This window comes from Amblyraja radiata, chromosome 14 (genome assembly GCF_010909765.2).
Source record: "Amblyraja radiata isolate CabotCenter1 chromosome 14, sAmbRad1.1.pri, whole genome shotgun sequence".
Classification (NCBI taxonomy): domain Eukaryota; kingdom Metazoa; phylum Chordata; class Chondrichthyes; order Rajiformes; family Rajidae; genus Amblyraja; species Amblyraja radiata.
Window position 1 is genome coordinate 29,573,599 of NC_045969.1, and position 17,507 is coordinate 29,591,105.

The 17,507-nt window shown below is 40.3% G+C and overlaps 1 protein-coding gene across 2 annotated transcripts in view; it reads right to left on the reverse strand.

Moving 5' to 3' along the window:
• The window catches only part of cul4a (cullin 4A), a 53,860-nt gene that overhangs the window by 13,085 nt on the left and 23,268 nt on the right, over positions 1-17,507 (reverse strand). For both annotated transcript variants that reach the window (XM_033032958.1, XM_033032959.1), the window contains exons 6-16: positions 15,600-15,762; positions 15,434-15,523; positions 15,266-15,348; positions 14,278-14,345; positions 10,803-10,921; positions 8,909-9,101; positions 6,901-7,005; positions 5,959-6,069; positions 5,773-5,858; positions 2,988-3,095; positions 1,261-1,374 (exon numbers count right to left, since the gene is read on the reverse strand). In XM_033032958.1, the coding sequence (XP_032888849.1) occupies positions 1,261-1,374; positions 2,988-3,095; positions 5,773-5,858; positions 5,959-6,069; positions 6,901-7,005; positions 8,909-9,101; positions 10,803-10,921; positions 14,278-14,345; positions 15,266-15,348; positions 15,434-15,523; positions 15,600-15,762 (1,240 nt within the window). The remainder of the gene's footprint in view (positions 1-1,260; positions 1,375-2,987; positions 3,096-5,772; positions 5,859-5,958; positions 6,070-6,900; positions 7,006-8,908; positions 9,102-10,802; positions 10,922-14,277; positions 14,346-15,265; positions 15,349-15,433; positions 15,524-15,599; positions 15,763-17,507) is intronic.

Here is a 17,507-nt window from a genome sequence, read left to right on the forward strand (position 1 = left end):
AAGCCAGACAACCTTTAAGAAGCCAGTGATACATGGCTGTGAAGCTCAGCAGACATTAACATCACCAGTCGGTTATCCTTGGTTCTGAAAACTACTGCTTACGTTTTTTTCCCCAATGAGCCAATTCACCGGTCAGCACCGACTACAACCTACAAGAACCCACGAGAACCTTCAACCTCCTGGCAACCCACTAGGACCTCCTGGTGACCCACCTACGGTACGAGAATTCTCGCTACTCTCCATGGCGGCTTCATTCTAGTCGGCGCTAATTTTTCCCAGAATGCGGGAACTCCTCACGACCATGAAGGCAACTTCCCGGCAACCACACGCGAACATGTGGCGATTGCATAGTCTTCTGCAGTTGCCCAAAAAGTCGCCTAAGTGGGACAGGCGCATAACTGCCCTCAAGACCCTTCCATTGACTGCCCCAAGTTCCCTGGTCCTCATGTCTTTCTCCATAGTAAAAATAGAGGAGAAATACTCATTGAAAACCTTCTCCATCTCCTGTGGCTCCACAAAGCGATGGAATAACTTTGATTCCTGAGTTATTCACCGAGTTCGCTTCTTGGTTAATTTTATTTTCCTTAGTGTACTTATAAAATCTCTGGATTATCCTTAATAATATCTGCCAGAACCATCTCCTGCCTTCTTTTTGCCCTCCTTATTTCTTTCTTTAGTGTCCTCTCCAGTTCCAGAACAGCACTCCTCCAGGGATACACTTGATCCCAGCTGCTTTTACCTGTCACATTCTTCCTTCTTATTCTTGACTAAAGCCTCAATTAATTTCTCTGGTCATCCATTCAAAATTCCAGCAGCGGCTGCACATCCTTGTCTCTCACATATTAATTTTATTTTCTATTCTCTCCACATTCTCACTGGACGATGTAGTTAAGGCATTAGTTAAATAACATTAATAGACATTTGGACAGATACATGGATAGGAAAGGTTTAGAGGAACACAGGCCAAATGCAGGCAAATAGGACAAGTTTAGATGGGGCACCATGGACAAGTTGGACCAGAACACCCATTTCCTTGAGGTACAATTCTATAACTCTTAAGGTTTAGTCCTTTAATGACAAATCCATTCTGCATAAAAGACATAAATACTCCTTTTAAATTGGTCTGCTGTTGGAAGAAGCATTTCTATTCATATCATACCACCAAACCATTTTTCATATCAATCTCAGAGATAATCCAGGTAGGCCACAGCCTCCATTATTTTTGAAAGGTGCACGTTAAAAAACAAATTGAACAATTACCTCTTTGATATCTGCTTTCAAAACCGAGTGCCCTAATGTTGCTTGCCACTGCAGTTTTCTTCCACTGTGTTTTCCGAGGTAGAACATCTTGAATACCTCCTGTAATTTCACCATCTAAAATCACATATGTAAATGTGACTATGTAATAGGGATTCGACATTCTGTCTGTTTGCAGAGGTGGTCATGCTGCCCGCTGTTAGACCTTTCATAGAACTACTCAATTATTCCCATGCAACCTCCCTTTGCTCATAGCCCTGAACATTTTATGCCTTCAAGCATTTATCCAAACCTCTTTTTAAAGTTACTATTGAATTTGCTTCCACCATCTTTTCTATTCCAGATAATGACTCGGTGCATAGAAAAGTTGTCATCTTCCACCTGATTCTTCCGCTAGTTACACTATATCCAGGCGAATACCTCTGCCAAAGGAAACCATTTACTCTATCAAAACTCCCAATGCTTTTTAAACACCTGCAGTAAATGTCCCCTTGTCTCTTTTTTTGTTCTACGGAGGTATTCCAAATTCAGAGAAGTAAAAAATACCAGTGATGAAACCTCTACTTCTTTCATAACCAACACACTTTCTGGCTGCGAAAACGGTCTAAAAACCCACTTCGTTTTTGAATTCTACACAGTAGTATTTGACAGGGTTTAAGCAAAGGCTAGAAACTAGTCAAAATATTTTATCGCATCTTACTGGAGCCTAAAGACTCTAGACAAGGACTAAAAGGAAGCACTTTAGATCTGATTTTGTTATGATTACGGGCTTTTTACTATTCTGGGAATCAAGCTTCAACCAGGAATCACTAGTTATTAGCATTTTAGTAATTATAATCGTGTGTAGGATTGATGGGACAAATTAAAGAACGAGAATACTCATAGTAGTTCAGTCAGCATGAGTTCCCCTTCGTTATCACCTCTTCCCCAGCCAACAATGAGCCATTATGGGCTTCACCGTTCCTAATTGCCGCCTCTTTCCTACCTCCAGTTCCCACCCCTCTACTTTCAATCTGAAGGGTTTACCCATTCTTATTCTCCAGAAATGCTGCCTGACCCGCTGAGTTACTCCAGCACTTTGTGTTTATCCACTATGAACTTTGCACAACAAACATTGGCTTGCACTGTTATAGTCTGGTTTACAAGAATAGTGATGTCTTATTGTATATTTGTTTCATTGTTGCGCTTAATGTGCAAATTTGATTGTTCAGATCCGGTACATATGACAATTAAACACCTTTGACCCTCTGGACTACAGCAGCATCTTCTTCCTTAGTGAAGACTGATGTAAAATAATTAGATCAACTACCCCCTCTGCCTGCGTGAATTCACCTTCAGAATATTGCCATTTCCACTTACTATTATTTTTACTGTTCATACACCAACAGATTTTTTCAAATTCTCATTAATATTTGCTGCCAGTCCCTTTTCACTCTCTCACTTTGCCTCTTATTTCCCTTCCTCCCTGAGCTTCATGAGCAGCCTGGTCCTCACATGTGTTAGTGAGCTGGCATCTGTAATGTGCTGCATCCCCTCCTCCAACGTTGTCCTATCTTGCAAGTTTACTAATATCTTCCTCAGTATTAACCATAACCATCCCCAATGTTAGTGTTTGGTACAGGGAATGGCATTTATATATAGATTTTATAAGCAATTGTGAAATTTGCCATTTCTATCTTTAATAAATCAGGCCTGGAAGTGTTGATAAAAACTTAATGAACTGCACCTACCTCAGCGGGAAGATGGATTTCCATGGGTGTGTATGTTGGCCAATATCCCATCGTCAGAATGTTGACTGTAAGGTCTATCCTACTTGGGTCATTCTGATTTTGGATATACTGAAGATAGAGAAAAAAATTACACATTAGAAGAATGTGTATAAATATAAACTTGACTGCAGCAGGTGAAAATTGCCTCACACTAGCAATGGCCCAAGACCAAGTTGTGAAAATTGGTATATGCTGCACATAGAACTTCAACTCAAACTTCTGCCTTGGAAGTGCCAGAGTAGAAATGCCCACAGGCTGGAGTGCTTCATGAAGTGTTTCTTGACGCTTGGTCTGCATCATACTATGGTCTTCATCTTCCACCATGTCTTCTTCAGGACACTGGATACAATGTGATACAATCTCATCCATGATTTCAAATTGAAATAGCTAGTAGTCAAATTGCTGTAGTGATGTGGGTGAACTTTAGCAAATCCCTTGATAATGTGTTCCAGGTGATTCTGAAATATATCTAAAGATAAGGAATTAAGGAAATATTGGTCTGTGTAAAGGCGGAAGGGGATACATGCCCTCCATAATGTTTGGGACAAAGACCCATCATTTATTTATTTGCCTCTGTACTCCACAATTTGAGATTTGTAATAGAAAAAAGCACATGTGGTTAAAGTGCACATTGTCAGATTTTATTAAAGGTCATTTTTATACATTTTGGTTTCACCATGTAGAAATTACAGCAGTGTTTATACATAGTCCCCCATTTCAGGGCACCATAATGAATGTCATGTAAATGAAAGTAGTCATGTTTAGTATTTTGTTGCATATCCTTTGCATGCAATGACTGCTTAAAGTCTGTGATTCATGGATATCACCAGTTGCTGAGTGTCTTCTCTGGTGATTCTCTGCCAGGCCAGTATTGGCAGAGCATCCATCTTTAGCTTATGCTTGTTTTGGGGGCTAGTCTCCGGTTTTGTCTTCAGCATATAAAAGGCATGCTCAATTGGGTTCAGATCGGGTGATTGACTTGGCCACTCAAGAATCGACCATTTTTTTAGCTTTCAAAAACTCCTTTGATGCTTTAGCAGTATGTTTGGGATCATTGTCTTGCTGTGGAATGAACCACTGGCCAATAAGTTTTGAGGCATTTGTTTGAACTTGAACGTCCATACACTTCAAAATTCATTATGCTATTACCATCAGCAGTTGTATCATCAATGAAGATAAGTGAGCCAGTACCTTCAGCAGCCATACATGCCATAACACCCCCACCACTGTGTTTCACAGATAAGGTTGCTTTGGATCTTGGGCAATTCCTTCTCTCCTCCATACTTTGCTCTTGCCATCACTGTGATATACAAGTTAATCTTCGTCTCACCTGCCCACAAGACATTTTCCCAGAACAATGGTTGCCCTTTTAAGTATTCCTTGGCAAACTATAACCTGGCCATCCTATTTTGCGGCTAACCAGTGGTTTTCATCTGCAGCCTCTGTATTTCTGTTCATGAAATCTTCTGCGGACAGTGGTCATTGACAACTCCACTCCTGACTCCTGAAGAGTGTTTCTGATCTGTCAGACAGCTGTTTGTGGATTTCTCTTTATTATAGAGAATTCTTCTGTCATCAGCTATGGAGGTCTTCCTTGGCCTGCCAGTCCCTTTGCGATTAGTAAGCTCACCAGTGCTCTCTTACTTCTTAATGATGTTCCAAACAGTTGATTTTGGTAAGCCTAAGGTTTGGCTGATGTCTCTAACTGTTTTATTCTTGTTTCTCAGTCTCATAATGGCTTCTTTGACTTTCATTGGCACAACTTTGGTCCTCATGTTGATAAACAGTAATAAAAGTTTCCAAAGGTGATGGAAAGACTGGAGGAATGACTAGGTGCTGAGAGCTCTCTTATACCTGCATAAGGACGCATTTAAACACACCTGAGCAATTACAAACACCTGTGAAGCCATGTGTCCCAAACATTATGGTGGCCTGAAATGGGGGGGACTATGTATAAACACAGCTGTAATTACTACATGGTGAAATCAAAATGTATAAAAATAGCCTTTAATAAAATCTGACAATGTGCTCTTTAACCACAAGTGATTTTTTTTCTATTACAAATCTGTGGAGTACAGAGGCAAATAACCAAATGATGGGTCTTTGTCCCAAACATAACGGAGGGCACTGTATGTTCACTGACTAACAAAGTGATAGGAGAGGAAATTAAGACTCCCTGGATTGAGTGATGTTAGCTGCCCTCTGTGGGGCAAGGAGAGTTCTTGTCTGTTCGGAGTTGGATTAAATCAGCATCTGCAATTCCTCCCCACACAGGAGTCAAGACAGTCCAGTTCGGCTGTGTCATAGTCCACAGTGAAACAGTCAGCTCTTGTTCATTCCCCAAGTTCACATTACACTTCTAGGTTTGTATTATTGCTGAACTCGAGGTGTGGAAGGATGCTCAGGATTCAGGACTTCACAATCCTTCATGGTAATAGCGTAATTTCAATTCAGATTCTGGAACATTCTGAAACTTTCAGCTGGCTTGATTGTGATAGCCCACTAATTTACCAATGAAATGTAGTGAAGGAAACCTACTGTCCTTGCCCTGTATACAACTCCAGATTCTTACGTGAAATGGCCCAGCAAACCACCCAGGTGGCGATTAATATTGACCTTGTCAGCAACACCTGCATCTTTTGAATTAACAGATAACAAAAATCAGAGCATAGCAGGCCAAGGGAGAAGAGAGGAGACATGATAACGTGAAAGGACCCTTATAAAAGTTGTTTGCATGAAAGATTACCTGCTTAAACTGCACCATAACATCTTTCGAAAGCTCCATGTCTTTAAACATCCCTTCTAGCTTGCTGGTGAATGCAGCACCACATTCTGTCAAGACAAAGCAAGAACTGGTCAGAGAACTCCAGGCATTTTCTCACATGCATGGGTACTACAGATCGGATCAAGACCATACTGCACGTAAAAATACCATGTTTCAGTTTAGACAACATCGATTTCTCAGCATCCACTGAAGCACTTTTTCCCACTAGCAGCCGTTTTGCTAAATCCTTCTTGTAGAAGGCCTCAAATACATCTTTTCCTGTTGAAGAGAAATAAAACAATGTTCAGCCCTGGAGGCTTCGTAGCAAATCGCAGTCCTGCCCTTTTGGAGCATTTGCATGAGTATTTCCAAGAAAAGAGGGTGGGTTGGAGTGCAGGGTTTGAAAGCACAAAGGAATGCAAAATACACCACTGATTACTGCTCACATGTCTCTACATATTGTTCCCATAATTATCCTGGACCAGTAAAACACATGTCTGGACTAATAATTCAGAGGTTTCAAGACAAAAACTGGAAATAAAACAAATCCTGCCAGTAAAGAACCGACAATGTTTTTATATGGTTGTTACAGAACACAAAGCTTTAAGGAAGCTGCGGCCTCAAAGCCACTCCAGTTCTACAACAACGTGGTTGATAAAATGTTGCACTCAGATGTGAGCCACTCATTTGTGTTAGGTTTCTGCCAGTGGTTGAAAAAAGTGGCCAACCATCACTATCACAGGGCAACTAGAGACTAGCACGAAATGCTGACCTCGTCAGTGATGCCCTCATATTGAGAACAAATTAAAACATACCGTGATTATGTTAAGAGCTAGATGATACCTTGTTTACATACAGGTGACATGAGCAACCTGTAAAAAAAAATCCTTCAGCTGCATTTTCAAAATGCTTTCTAATTAAACACAGTATGAGAGAAATAAAATTGCAGCAGTCTTCTTGGTCATTCCGGCATTAGCAGGAGTCACATATTATTCCCACAAGGGCAATTAATCCTCTATCCTTGGAAGAACCAATGTTTACGTTAAAAAACAACTATTTTTTGTGGCGGAGGGCTAATAATATGGCCGTAAATCAACGAGAAGAGCTCACCATGAATGAATCTAAATATGATCATAATTTTATCCAGCATTCGCTCCAGTTCTTCATCGGTTGCTTCTTTGTTACCAGCTCGTAATTTGGAATCAACATACTTGGCTAGGAGCAAATTAAATTCAATTAAAAGATGTTTAAACTACAAAGCACTTGAACAATTGACAGCATGTGAAAGATTTATATTAAGTACTAGTAAAACACAATGGCCTCCCTTCTATTTAGAACTGTAACTAGGATTGTACAGGAATGAGTCAGTCATACAGCGTGGAAACAGGCACTTCAGCCCAATTTGCTCACATCGACCAAAATGCCCCATCGACACTAAACTCACCTTCAAACATGTGGCCCATATCCTAAACCTACCCTATTCATGTACCTGTCCACATGTTTTTTAATGATTGTGATAGTACCTGCCTCAATTACCTCCTCAGGCAGCTTGTCCCATACACCTACCACTCTTTGTGTAATAAAGTTGACCCTTAGATTCCTATTACATCTCGTCCCCCTCACTTTAAGTTATGTCCTCTGGTTCTTGATTGCTCTACTCTGGGTAAAAGACTGTGCATTTACCATATCTATTCCTCATGATCTTATAGACCTTTGTAAGATCACCCCTCATCTTCCTGTGCACCAAGGAATAAAGTCCTAGCCTGCTCAACTTCTCTCTGTAGCTCAGGCCCTCGAGTCCTGGCAACATCCTAGTAAATCTTCTCTAAAGCCTTTCCAGCTTAATGACATCTTACCTGTAATTAGATGATCAAAACTGAACACAATACTTTAAATGTGGCCTCACCAATATCTTGCACAACTGTAACATACTTCTATACTCAATGTGCTAAAAGCCTTCTTGACTACCCTATCTACCTGAATGGTCCAGACATGTAACTGGAAAGACTGCTTTGCAAAGAGACTTGTAAAGAGAGAAAGAGAACATATTCCAGGAATTCTGGATGTTAATGTCCTGAATATCACTATTAATAAAAATGTTAGAATAAAGAAATGGTTCACAATAATTTATGTTCTGAAAAGATTGTTCAAATATAATCAAACAACCCACAAGTATGAAGGTACGTACATATCACCAGAAAGCAAATGATAAGAGCTACCTTGCACACCAATATTTGATATACAAACTCATAAAGCAAGTTATTCAGATGGTGGCCCAATAACTGATAAAGTAGGGTTTAAGGAGCATCTTAAGAAATGAAAGCAAGGAAGAGATGAGAATTTAGGGACAAAATTCTAGAGCAGAAGGCTGTGTAAGCCAAACATGGTCGTCAATTATGAAGATTCAATTCAGTGAATAACAAGGGTTCAGAAATGGAGGAACAAGAGAGCTGGAGGCATTTGAAAATAACAGAGCATTTTAGAGCATAAACGTTATAGGTGAATTGGGCCTGATTTTGAGGACTTTGACAGTAAATGTTTGCTTACCCTCATACCTTTCGATGAGTTGTACATAGCAGATTAGTTAACATTATGCTTGGAGACTAAAGTCTGGAAATAACAAAGGTATGGATGAGGGTGTTAACAGCATATGAGCACGTCTGGGCATAGTCATTCGATGTTAAGGGGGCAGGATTGGGCAGTCACAGTGGCGAGTGTAAATGAGTGACCAGCTTAATGGATAGCTCAAATGTAAAGCTGGAAAGTGGAAATGTGCTCACAAAAGATGTTTTAACCATGTAAAGTGAAAGTGGTGGATAAGGCTACTGGTGAATATTGTGACAAATTTGCTCTTTTTTTAAATGCATGCATTCAGAATATTACGTTTGACAATGGCAAGTTTGCAAAATGGGCCACAGTGTTCCAGTGTGGAAGATAAAACTCAATATCTACAACAATGTCAGGAGGATCAAATTGGAAGGTGGTAGCCGAAAGAGAAGAAATGCATATAAAGTATTAAAATCAGAGAACAAAGTGTCAGTATTATCGTAGCATTATTTTAAGAATGATTGACACAGTCATTAAATCTATTGTGTTACACAATATGATCAGCTCATACCTATCAACTCAGCAGGCTTGTTTGGCCTTTTGTTAATATAAGTCTCAAAAGCTTCTTTCATTGTATTAATAAACTTTTCATTTTTTAGAAAGCACACTTCGATGATATGATCTACTTTATCTTTGAAGTCTAGCAGCTCCTCAACCATCGTCTTGTCTTTTTCAGGATTAACCACGATTGTAGTGCCAAAGGTCTGTAAAATAAATTTTACTTTAATATAGAGAAATTGAAATCGTGCCCATAAATCTGAGGACGCAGTATAAGTAGGTGAAACATGCTAAAGATTCCAAATATATGCTAACATTTTCTTATCATTTTAGAAATTAGAAGTCAAATAATGTTGCAATTCACATAAAATGTCATGATTAACTGCCACAATATGTAAAAGATGAGCCGCTGTCCATCTGCAGCTCTGTCTGACCTTCTAATTATATTTTTACCACCTTTAAAAGCTGCTATACAAACATGGCCATTGAAAAAAGGGCATTTTTAACCATTCTCCATAGCAACAAAACTTCTATCGGCCTGGATGACTGAATGTCTCTCATATCCTTCAGACAAGTATAATAACTATTCAATCATTGTTTAGTTTAGAGACACAGCGTGAAAACATGCCCTTCGAACAACCGAGTCCACGCCAACCTTTGATTACTCGTTCACACTGTTCTATATTATCCACTTTCTCATCCACTCCCTCCACATTAGGTTCAATTTACAGAAGCCAGAGATGAAATGAGTGAACTAATGGGTTGCAGATGGAGCGGTCTCTGCAGAAGGCAGAAAGAGGTAGAGATGGGAAAATGTGACTGGTGGTGGATCATGTTGGAGGTGACAGAAATATCAGAGGATGATGTGTTGGATGCAGAGACTGGTGGGGTGAAAGGTGAGGATCAGGTGAACTCTATCCTTGTTCTGTCTTGAAATAGAGCAAAAGCAGAACTTGGGAGACAGAGAGGAGATGTGGGCAAGGGATCAATCTATGACGACGGGGGCAACCATGTTTTCTAAAAAAAGTGGATATCTCGGATGGCTTAGAATGGAAATCCTCATATTGGGAGCAGATGTGGCGGAGATAGAGGAATTGAGAGTACGGGATGTTGTCTTTGCAAGAGGCGTCAGAGATAGTCCAGGAGAATTTGAGGGCAGGGTCGAAGTTATTGGCGAAGTTAATGAAATCAACAATTTCTGCACGGGTGCAGGAGGTGCCCACGACACAGTCATTGATGTAGTGAAGAAAGAAGAAGGGGATGGTTCCAGTGTATGAAGTTCTGTTCGATGTAACCGACAAAAAGGCAGGCATGGCTGGGGCTTGTGCTTTAACACCTTTAACTTGGAGAAAGTGAGAGGTGTCGAAAGAGAAGTTGTGAGGGTGAGGACAAGTTCTGCCAGATAGAGGAGAGTGTTAGTAGAGGGAAATTAATCGGAATTGATCAAAAGGAAATTAGATCTCCATGCCTTCTGGTTTAGATGAAAATAGATTTATTTCTACTGTATTTAGTCTGCAGATATCAGTTTGCCAACAGGCAAATTGATCTCTCTTATGAAGAGAGATAAGATGGTAGTGACTATGTCTGATCAAGGATGGTTTACATAAAACTTCACTCCTGCTATTAGACTTCAAATATATATTCTTAAAGTTGTGATGATATAAAGGTAGAACCATATCAAGAACACTAAAATGTATTTGTTTACATACAATAGTCCAGAGCTTTCCTCATCTCCTGGTCTATGAGGCATGATTTTTTAAATTCTAGATGAGGTACCATTGGCCTTGCACCATTATATCCAACTGTATCTGCTGTCCCTTGCATCTCCATGATCCTAATTCAACACTTTGTTTACAAATAAGGCCAATCGTCTCAATATAACCAAATTATTTCCAAACTTAAAATACCTTGATATATTCATTCCAGTGCTGCAAAAGGACCTGTAGCCCACCTTTAACCCTGCTGAACAGCTGATAAAGTAGTGTGAGATCAGCAACTCTGTTTTCATCAAGCAGATGATTGAGACCTGAAAAAAGAACCAAAGATAAAGCTGCATATAATTGAAGAACATCTTATATTCCGATCAACATCAAGTTTTACAAATAGCTTGCTGGAATATGGAAACAACAGGCAGAGTCAGAAAGATGATGGGGCAGAAGGATTTAAACAGGGAAGTCAAAATGGTAGGGTTTGCACATAGGTGCCAACGATGATAAAAAAATGGTAGAAGAGCACAGCCACCGAGTATGGCAATTGTTGCAATATGGGGCAGAGATATGGAGAGGCAAGAACGTGAGGGAATAAGGCATGAATACACTTGCCCAGTTCCCTCATGTTCTTTCCCCACAAGAATTATAAAGCTATGGTATTAGGGGATGGTAGTCAATGATGTTGAATGATTGCTTGGAATGCATATTAGCGGCAATTCTGGAACAGTGGAATGATCACCAATGCAGATTAATGAATAGTCGCCTGGATTGGACTGGACACGAGTGACAGTTCTGGATCAGTGAAAATTTATGAAGGTCGAGGACAGCAGCATGACCGGTAAAAGTTTCTGTAAAGATGTTGTTTCGCTGGAAAGGGTGCAAGGAAGATTGAAGAGGATGTTGCCAGGATTCGACAGCCTGAGCAATAAGGGAGGTTGGGCAGGCTAGGACTCCTTGGAGCACAGGAGGATGAGGGATGATTTTAGAGGCATACAAGATCATGAGAGGAATAGGTAAGAAAAATATACAGTCTTTTACTCAGAGTAGGGGAATCGAGAACCAGAGGACATTAGGTTTAAGGTGAGGGGGAGAAAGATTTAATAGGAACCTAAGGAGCAACTATTATTTTTACACAAAGCTTGCAAGGTATATGGAACAAACTGCCAGAGGCGGTAGTTGAGACAATATTTAAGAAACGTATATACACAGGTACATGGATAGGAAAGGTTTAGAGGGATATGGGCCAAACACAGGAGGGTGGAACTAGTGTAGTGTTTGTTGGTGTGGGCATGTTGGGCTGACAAGCCTGTTTCCATGGCGTATGACTAATACCATCAAATCAATAAAATTGTCATAGCATAGAAACATAGAAATTAGGTGCAGGAGTAGGCCATTCGGCCCTTCGAGCCTGCACCGCCATTCAATATGATCATGGCTGATCATCCAACTCAGTATCCCGTACCTGCCTTCTCTCCATACCCTCTGATCCCCTTAGCCACAAGGGCCACATCTAACTCTCTCTTAAATATAGCCAATGAACTGGCCTCGACTACCCTCTGTGGCAGAGAGTTCCAGAGATTCACCACTCTCTGTGTGAAAAAAGTTCTTCTCATCTCGGTTTTAAAGGATTTCCCCCTTATCCTTAAGCTGTGACCCCTTGTCCTGGACTTCCCCAACATCGGGTACAATCTTCCTGCATCTAGCCTGTCCAACCCCTTAAGAATTTTGTAAGTTTCTATAAGATCCCCTCTCAATCTCCTAAATTCTAGAGAGTATAAACCAAGTCTATCCAGTCTTTATTCATAAGACAGTCCTGACATCCTAGGAATCAGTCTGGTGAACCTTCTCTGCACTCCCTCTATGGCAATAATGTCCTTCCTCAGATTTGGAGACCAAAACTGTACGCAATACTCCAGGTGTGGTCTCACCAAGACCCTGTACAACTGCAGTAGAACCTCCCTGCTCCTATACTCAAATCCTTTTGCTATGAAAGTTAACATACCATTCGCTTTCTTCACTGCCTGCTGCACCTGCATGCCTACTTTCAATGACTGGTGTACCATGACACCCAGGTCTCGCTGCATCTCCCCTTTTCCTAATCGGCCACCATTTAGATAAAAATCTGCTTTCCTGTTTTTGCCACCAAAATGGATAACCTCACATTTATCCACATTATACTGCATCTGCCAAACATTTGCCCACTCACCCAGCCTATCCAAGTCACCTTGCAGTCTCCTAGCATCCTCCTCACAGCTAACACTGCCCCCCAGCTTAGTGTCATCCGCAAACTTGGAGATATTGCCTTCAATTCCCTCATCCAGATCATTAATATATATTGTAAATAGCTGGGGTCCCAGCACTGAGCCTTGCGGTACCCCACTAGTCACTGCCTGCCATTGTGAAAAGGACCCGTTTACTCCTACTCTTTGCTTCCTGTTTGCCAGCCAGTTCTCTATCCACATCAATACTGAACCCCCAATGCCGTGTGCTTTAAGTTTGTATACTAATCTCTTATGTGGGACCTTGTCGAAAGCCTTCTGGAAGTCCAGATACACCACATCCACTGGTTCTCCCCTATCCACGCTACTAGTTACATCCTCGAAAAATTCTATAAGATTCATCAGGCATGATTTACCTTTCGTAAATCCATGCTGACTTTGTCCAATGATTTCACCACTTTCCAAATGTGCTGCTCTCCCATCTTTAATAACTGACTCTAGCAGTTTCCCCACTACCGATGTTAGACTAACTGGTCTGTAATTCCCCATTTTCTCTCTCCCTCCCTTCTTAAAAAGTGGGGTTACGTTTGCTACCCGCCAATCCTCAGGAACTACTCCAGAATCTAAAGAGTTTTGAAAGATTATTACTAATGCATCCACTATTTCTGGAGCTACTTCCTTAAGTACTCTGGGATGCAGCCTATCTGGCCCTGGGGATTTATCGGCCTTTAATCCATTCAATTTACCCAACACCACTTCCCGACTAACCTGGATTTCACTCAATTCCTCCAACTCCTTTTGACCCGCGGTCCCCTGCTATTTCCGGCAGATTATTTATGTCTTCCTTAGTGAAGACGGAACCAAAGTAGTTATTCAGTTGGTCCGCCATATCCTTGTTCCCCATGATCAACTCACCTGTTTCTGACTGCAAGGGACCTACATTTGTTTTAACTAATCTCTTTCTTTTCACATATCTATAAAAACTTTTGCAGTCAGTTTTTATGTTCCCTGCCAGTTTTCTTTCATAATCTATTTTTCCTTTCCTAATTAAGCCCTTTGTCCTCCTCTGCTGGTCTCTGAATTTCTCCCAGTCCTCTGGTATGCTGCTTTTTCTGGCTAATTTGTACGCATCATCCTTCGCTTTGATACTATCCCTGATTTCCCTTGTTATCCACGGATGCACTACCTTCCCTGATTTATTCTTTTGCCAAACTGGGATGAACAATTTTTGTAGTTCATCCATGCAGTCTTCCATTGCATAGTGTACGTAGCATTTCAAAGCCAGGATGTGCAAGGTATATGGAACAAACTGCCAGAGGTGGTAGTTGAGACAATATTTAAGAAACATATATACACAGGTACATGGATAGGAAAGGTTTAGAGGGATATGGGCCAAACACAGGAGTGTGGAACTAGTGTAGAAAATTATATATGTTATTTTTGATTCCCTTTACCTTTTTGAAGAATAGCTGTCAGATGTTCACCAAGGAGCTGTTTCTCAACACTGGCAACCAACCATTTTCTGAAAAATACCAAATATGTTATTTTGTAAATAAACAATCGATAAATCTACATATATTATTATATTACTAAAAGTCTCATCTTGTTTGTTTCTATGTCTGTGTGCCTGTGATGTCTGAAATTATGCCAAGGTACACGATAAAGCTACAATTTTTGGACCACCTTACTCACCATTGTCCTGTGGTGTGTCGTATCAAGTTTTGTTCAGATTGATGGTATATTATACAAGTTATTCACATTTTGAACTTTACAAAATCCAATTTGTGAAAAATCACTTGAACTTGTACTGGCAGTTAGCAGAGTATGACATCACAATGGGATCTCATTTACATAAACTGCCCATCAGCAGTGTTCCACCCCACAATGAAATCACAATGGGATCCCATTTACATTTTAAAAAAAACACCTCATAATTACGTCAGGGGGGGGGGGGGGGGTGAGGAGGGGAGAGGGATTATGGATGGAGGGAGGGAGTGACTAAGGGTAGGGGAAAGGGGAGGGAGGGAATGGGGAGGGGGAGGGGAGGGGAGGAGGAGAGGGGAAAGAAGGAGGGTGAAGAGGAGAGTATGGGAGTGCTGGGGGATGAGGGGAAATGAGCTGTGTTTGCGTAGTTGGGGGCTATGGGTGAGTGGTGGAATATTGCGTTGGGGGAACGGGTTGCATTGGGGGCACATTTTAAACTTTACAAAACCCCACTTTGACAAAATTCACTTGCATGCACTGACACTTAGCAGCTTATGACATCACAATGCGATCCTGAATCTCATTTACATAAAGGATTGCTCTTTTCAAAATAAATTTGGTTACAATGTTAACAAAGACAGGACTCCCAGTCCAATGAGAGATTTGTCAATTTTCTCAGTAGTTAGCAAAGTATTTTCTGACCGAGACGTCACTGGGAAAGCAAAGGTAATTACTTACTGCGTGCTTTGATCCAGGTATGTAATTACTCGGTCCGCTTCTTCCTCTAGCCGCTTGTTCACATGGTGAAGATATTCTGGGACCTATATTTGAAACATAAAAGTAAAATTAACATTGGTTCCAAACAAAGTGCCAGTTAGGAATATTTATTACAGATTTGTTACTTGCCTCCCTCTCTTGCATTAATCTTTGTCCTTCTGCTGCATATAAACAATTGGTTTCCTCCAAAAACCTTTGTTCAAACGATTCCTGGTAAACCTGTTTGATGCAAAGTGTGACTTGTTGAGCTTTCTGAGAAAAAAAAGATGTATTTGAGGATTCAAACTTTTCTTACCTGCAGATCCGACAGCATACTCAGCAAACTTCGTATCAGACTTCTGTCCACAGCCTCTCCATTTCTCTCTTTTTCAATTAACAGAAGGATTCCATCAATGGTTTTGTTTTGCACAGTTTTATCATTGATGATGTGGGTTCGGAAAAGTTCTATGCCTATATCCCTGAGGGTATTTAAGCACAGATTGTTATCATTTTTGGACAACTGGAATAACTAACACACGTAGATGCATATATAGTCTATCGCATTACAAGTCTCTCTCAGCCATCTTCATTAAATCAGTAGGGAAACACTCAAAGTGTACCTCCTTGATTCTGGCATAAATTCACAGCAGGTTTAGCGAATTAGTCCCGATAAAAAAGCTGCAGTAAACATAATGATAAATCAAAAATGTTTCCATCGGCTTCCAAACCTTAATATGGAGTGGTTCAGGAAATAAACACATGAAGATGAAGCAGATAATCAAGGTTTTAAATGAGTACTTCATACATTAGTCTCTGACAACAAGATGCAGTTGGACTCCCTGCAAAGGTAAGTGTCATTGAAATTCTGAATGAATCAAAATGTCATAAAGAGGTACCAGAGATGCCAGCAGTATACCACCTCACTCAGCATGGGTGAAATTCCCAACACATTGATCTTTGCCTTACAAACATCTATAATATGGGGCTCGTGGATTGGAAAAGTGAAAATTTTATACCAGACCAAAAAAAGGTCAATGATAAACTCAGAAACCACATAGTTAATTTGTTTGTGGAGATGCCACCAGCAATTCTTTGTATAAAAGTCAGACGAGGTACTCATTCAATACCCTGACCAAGCGCACATCTCATGTTCGATCCCTGATAATCTCCACTTCTTCTCTCACACGCATTACAAGGCAAGTTTCCATCCACACTGCTGCGTGATAGGAATCAGATTGGCAGTGAACCGTTGTTTTCCTGAACTGCAGGTAAGCATATACAGTAATGGCTGTGCCCAGGAGTCAGCATGAAGACAATTTATTTACGTTGATGACTTGGATGTGAGTGTACAAGGCATAATTTCACCACATACAAACACTTATAAGTGTAGAGAACCACAAGGACAATAATAAATGTAAAATGACTAATGGACAAGGTTAATTCATGGGACATGAAACTCAAGTTAGAAAAATATCGAGAGCATGGGGTAGGTAATAGGACCTGCTGCATGGATATACAGTACCCTCCATGTTTGAGAAAAAGACCCATCATTTATTTATTTGCCTCTGTACTACACAATTTGAGATTTGAAATAGAAAAACAAATCACATGTGGTTAAAGTGCACATTGTCAGATTTTAATAAAGGTAATTTTTATACATTTTGGTTTCACCATGTAGAAATTACAGCGATGTTTATACATAGTCCCCTCATTTCAGGGCACCATCATGTTTGGGACACAGCAATGTCATGTAAATGAAAGTAGCCATGTTTACTATTTTGTTGCATATCCAATGACTGCTTGAAGTCTGCGATTCATGCACCTCACCAGTTGCTGGATGTCTTCTCTGGTGATGCCCTGCCAGGCCTGTATTGCAGCCATCTTCAGCTTATGCTTATTTTGGGGGCTAGTCCCCTTCAGTTTTCTCTTCAGCATATAAAAGGCATGATCAATTGAATTTAGAGCTCTGTTGCAACAAGTTATATTCCCGGATTAATTATGAAAATCTGAATGGATTTTCAGGTAGTTAACATTTTAAAAAATAATTAAAAATAATTAAATAAATTCATTTCCCCCTCTGTTTTTTAAGGTACGTTTTTGTTTATTCCCCATCAGTGTTAAATGGAAGTGGTGGTCCAGAACAGTGCTTCTTAAACTATTTCAGTGTCATTCATTCTGGAGTCTTTATCACAAAATTTCATTCCCCTGACTAAATGTTCTTACT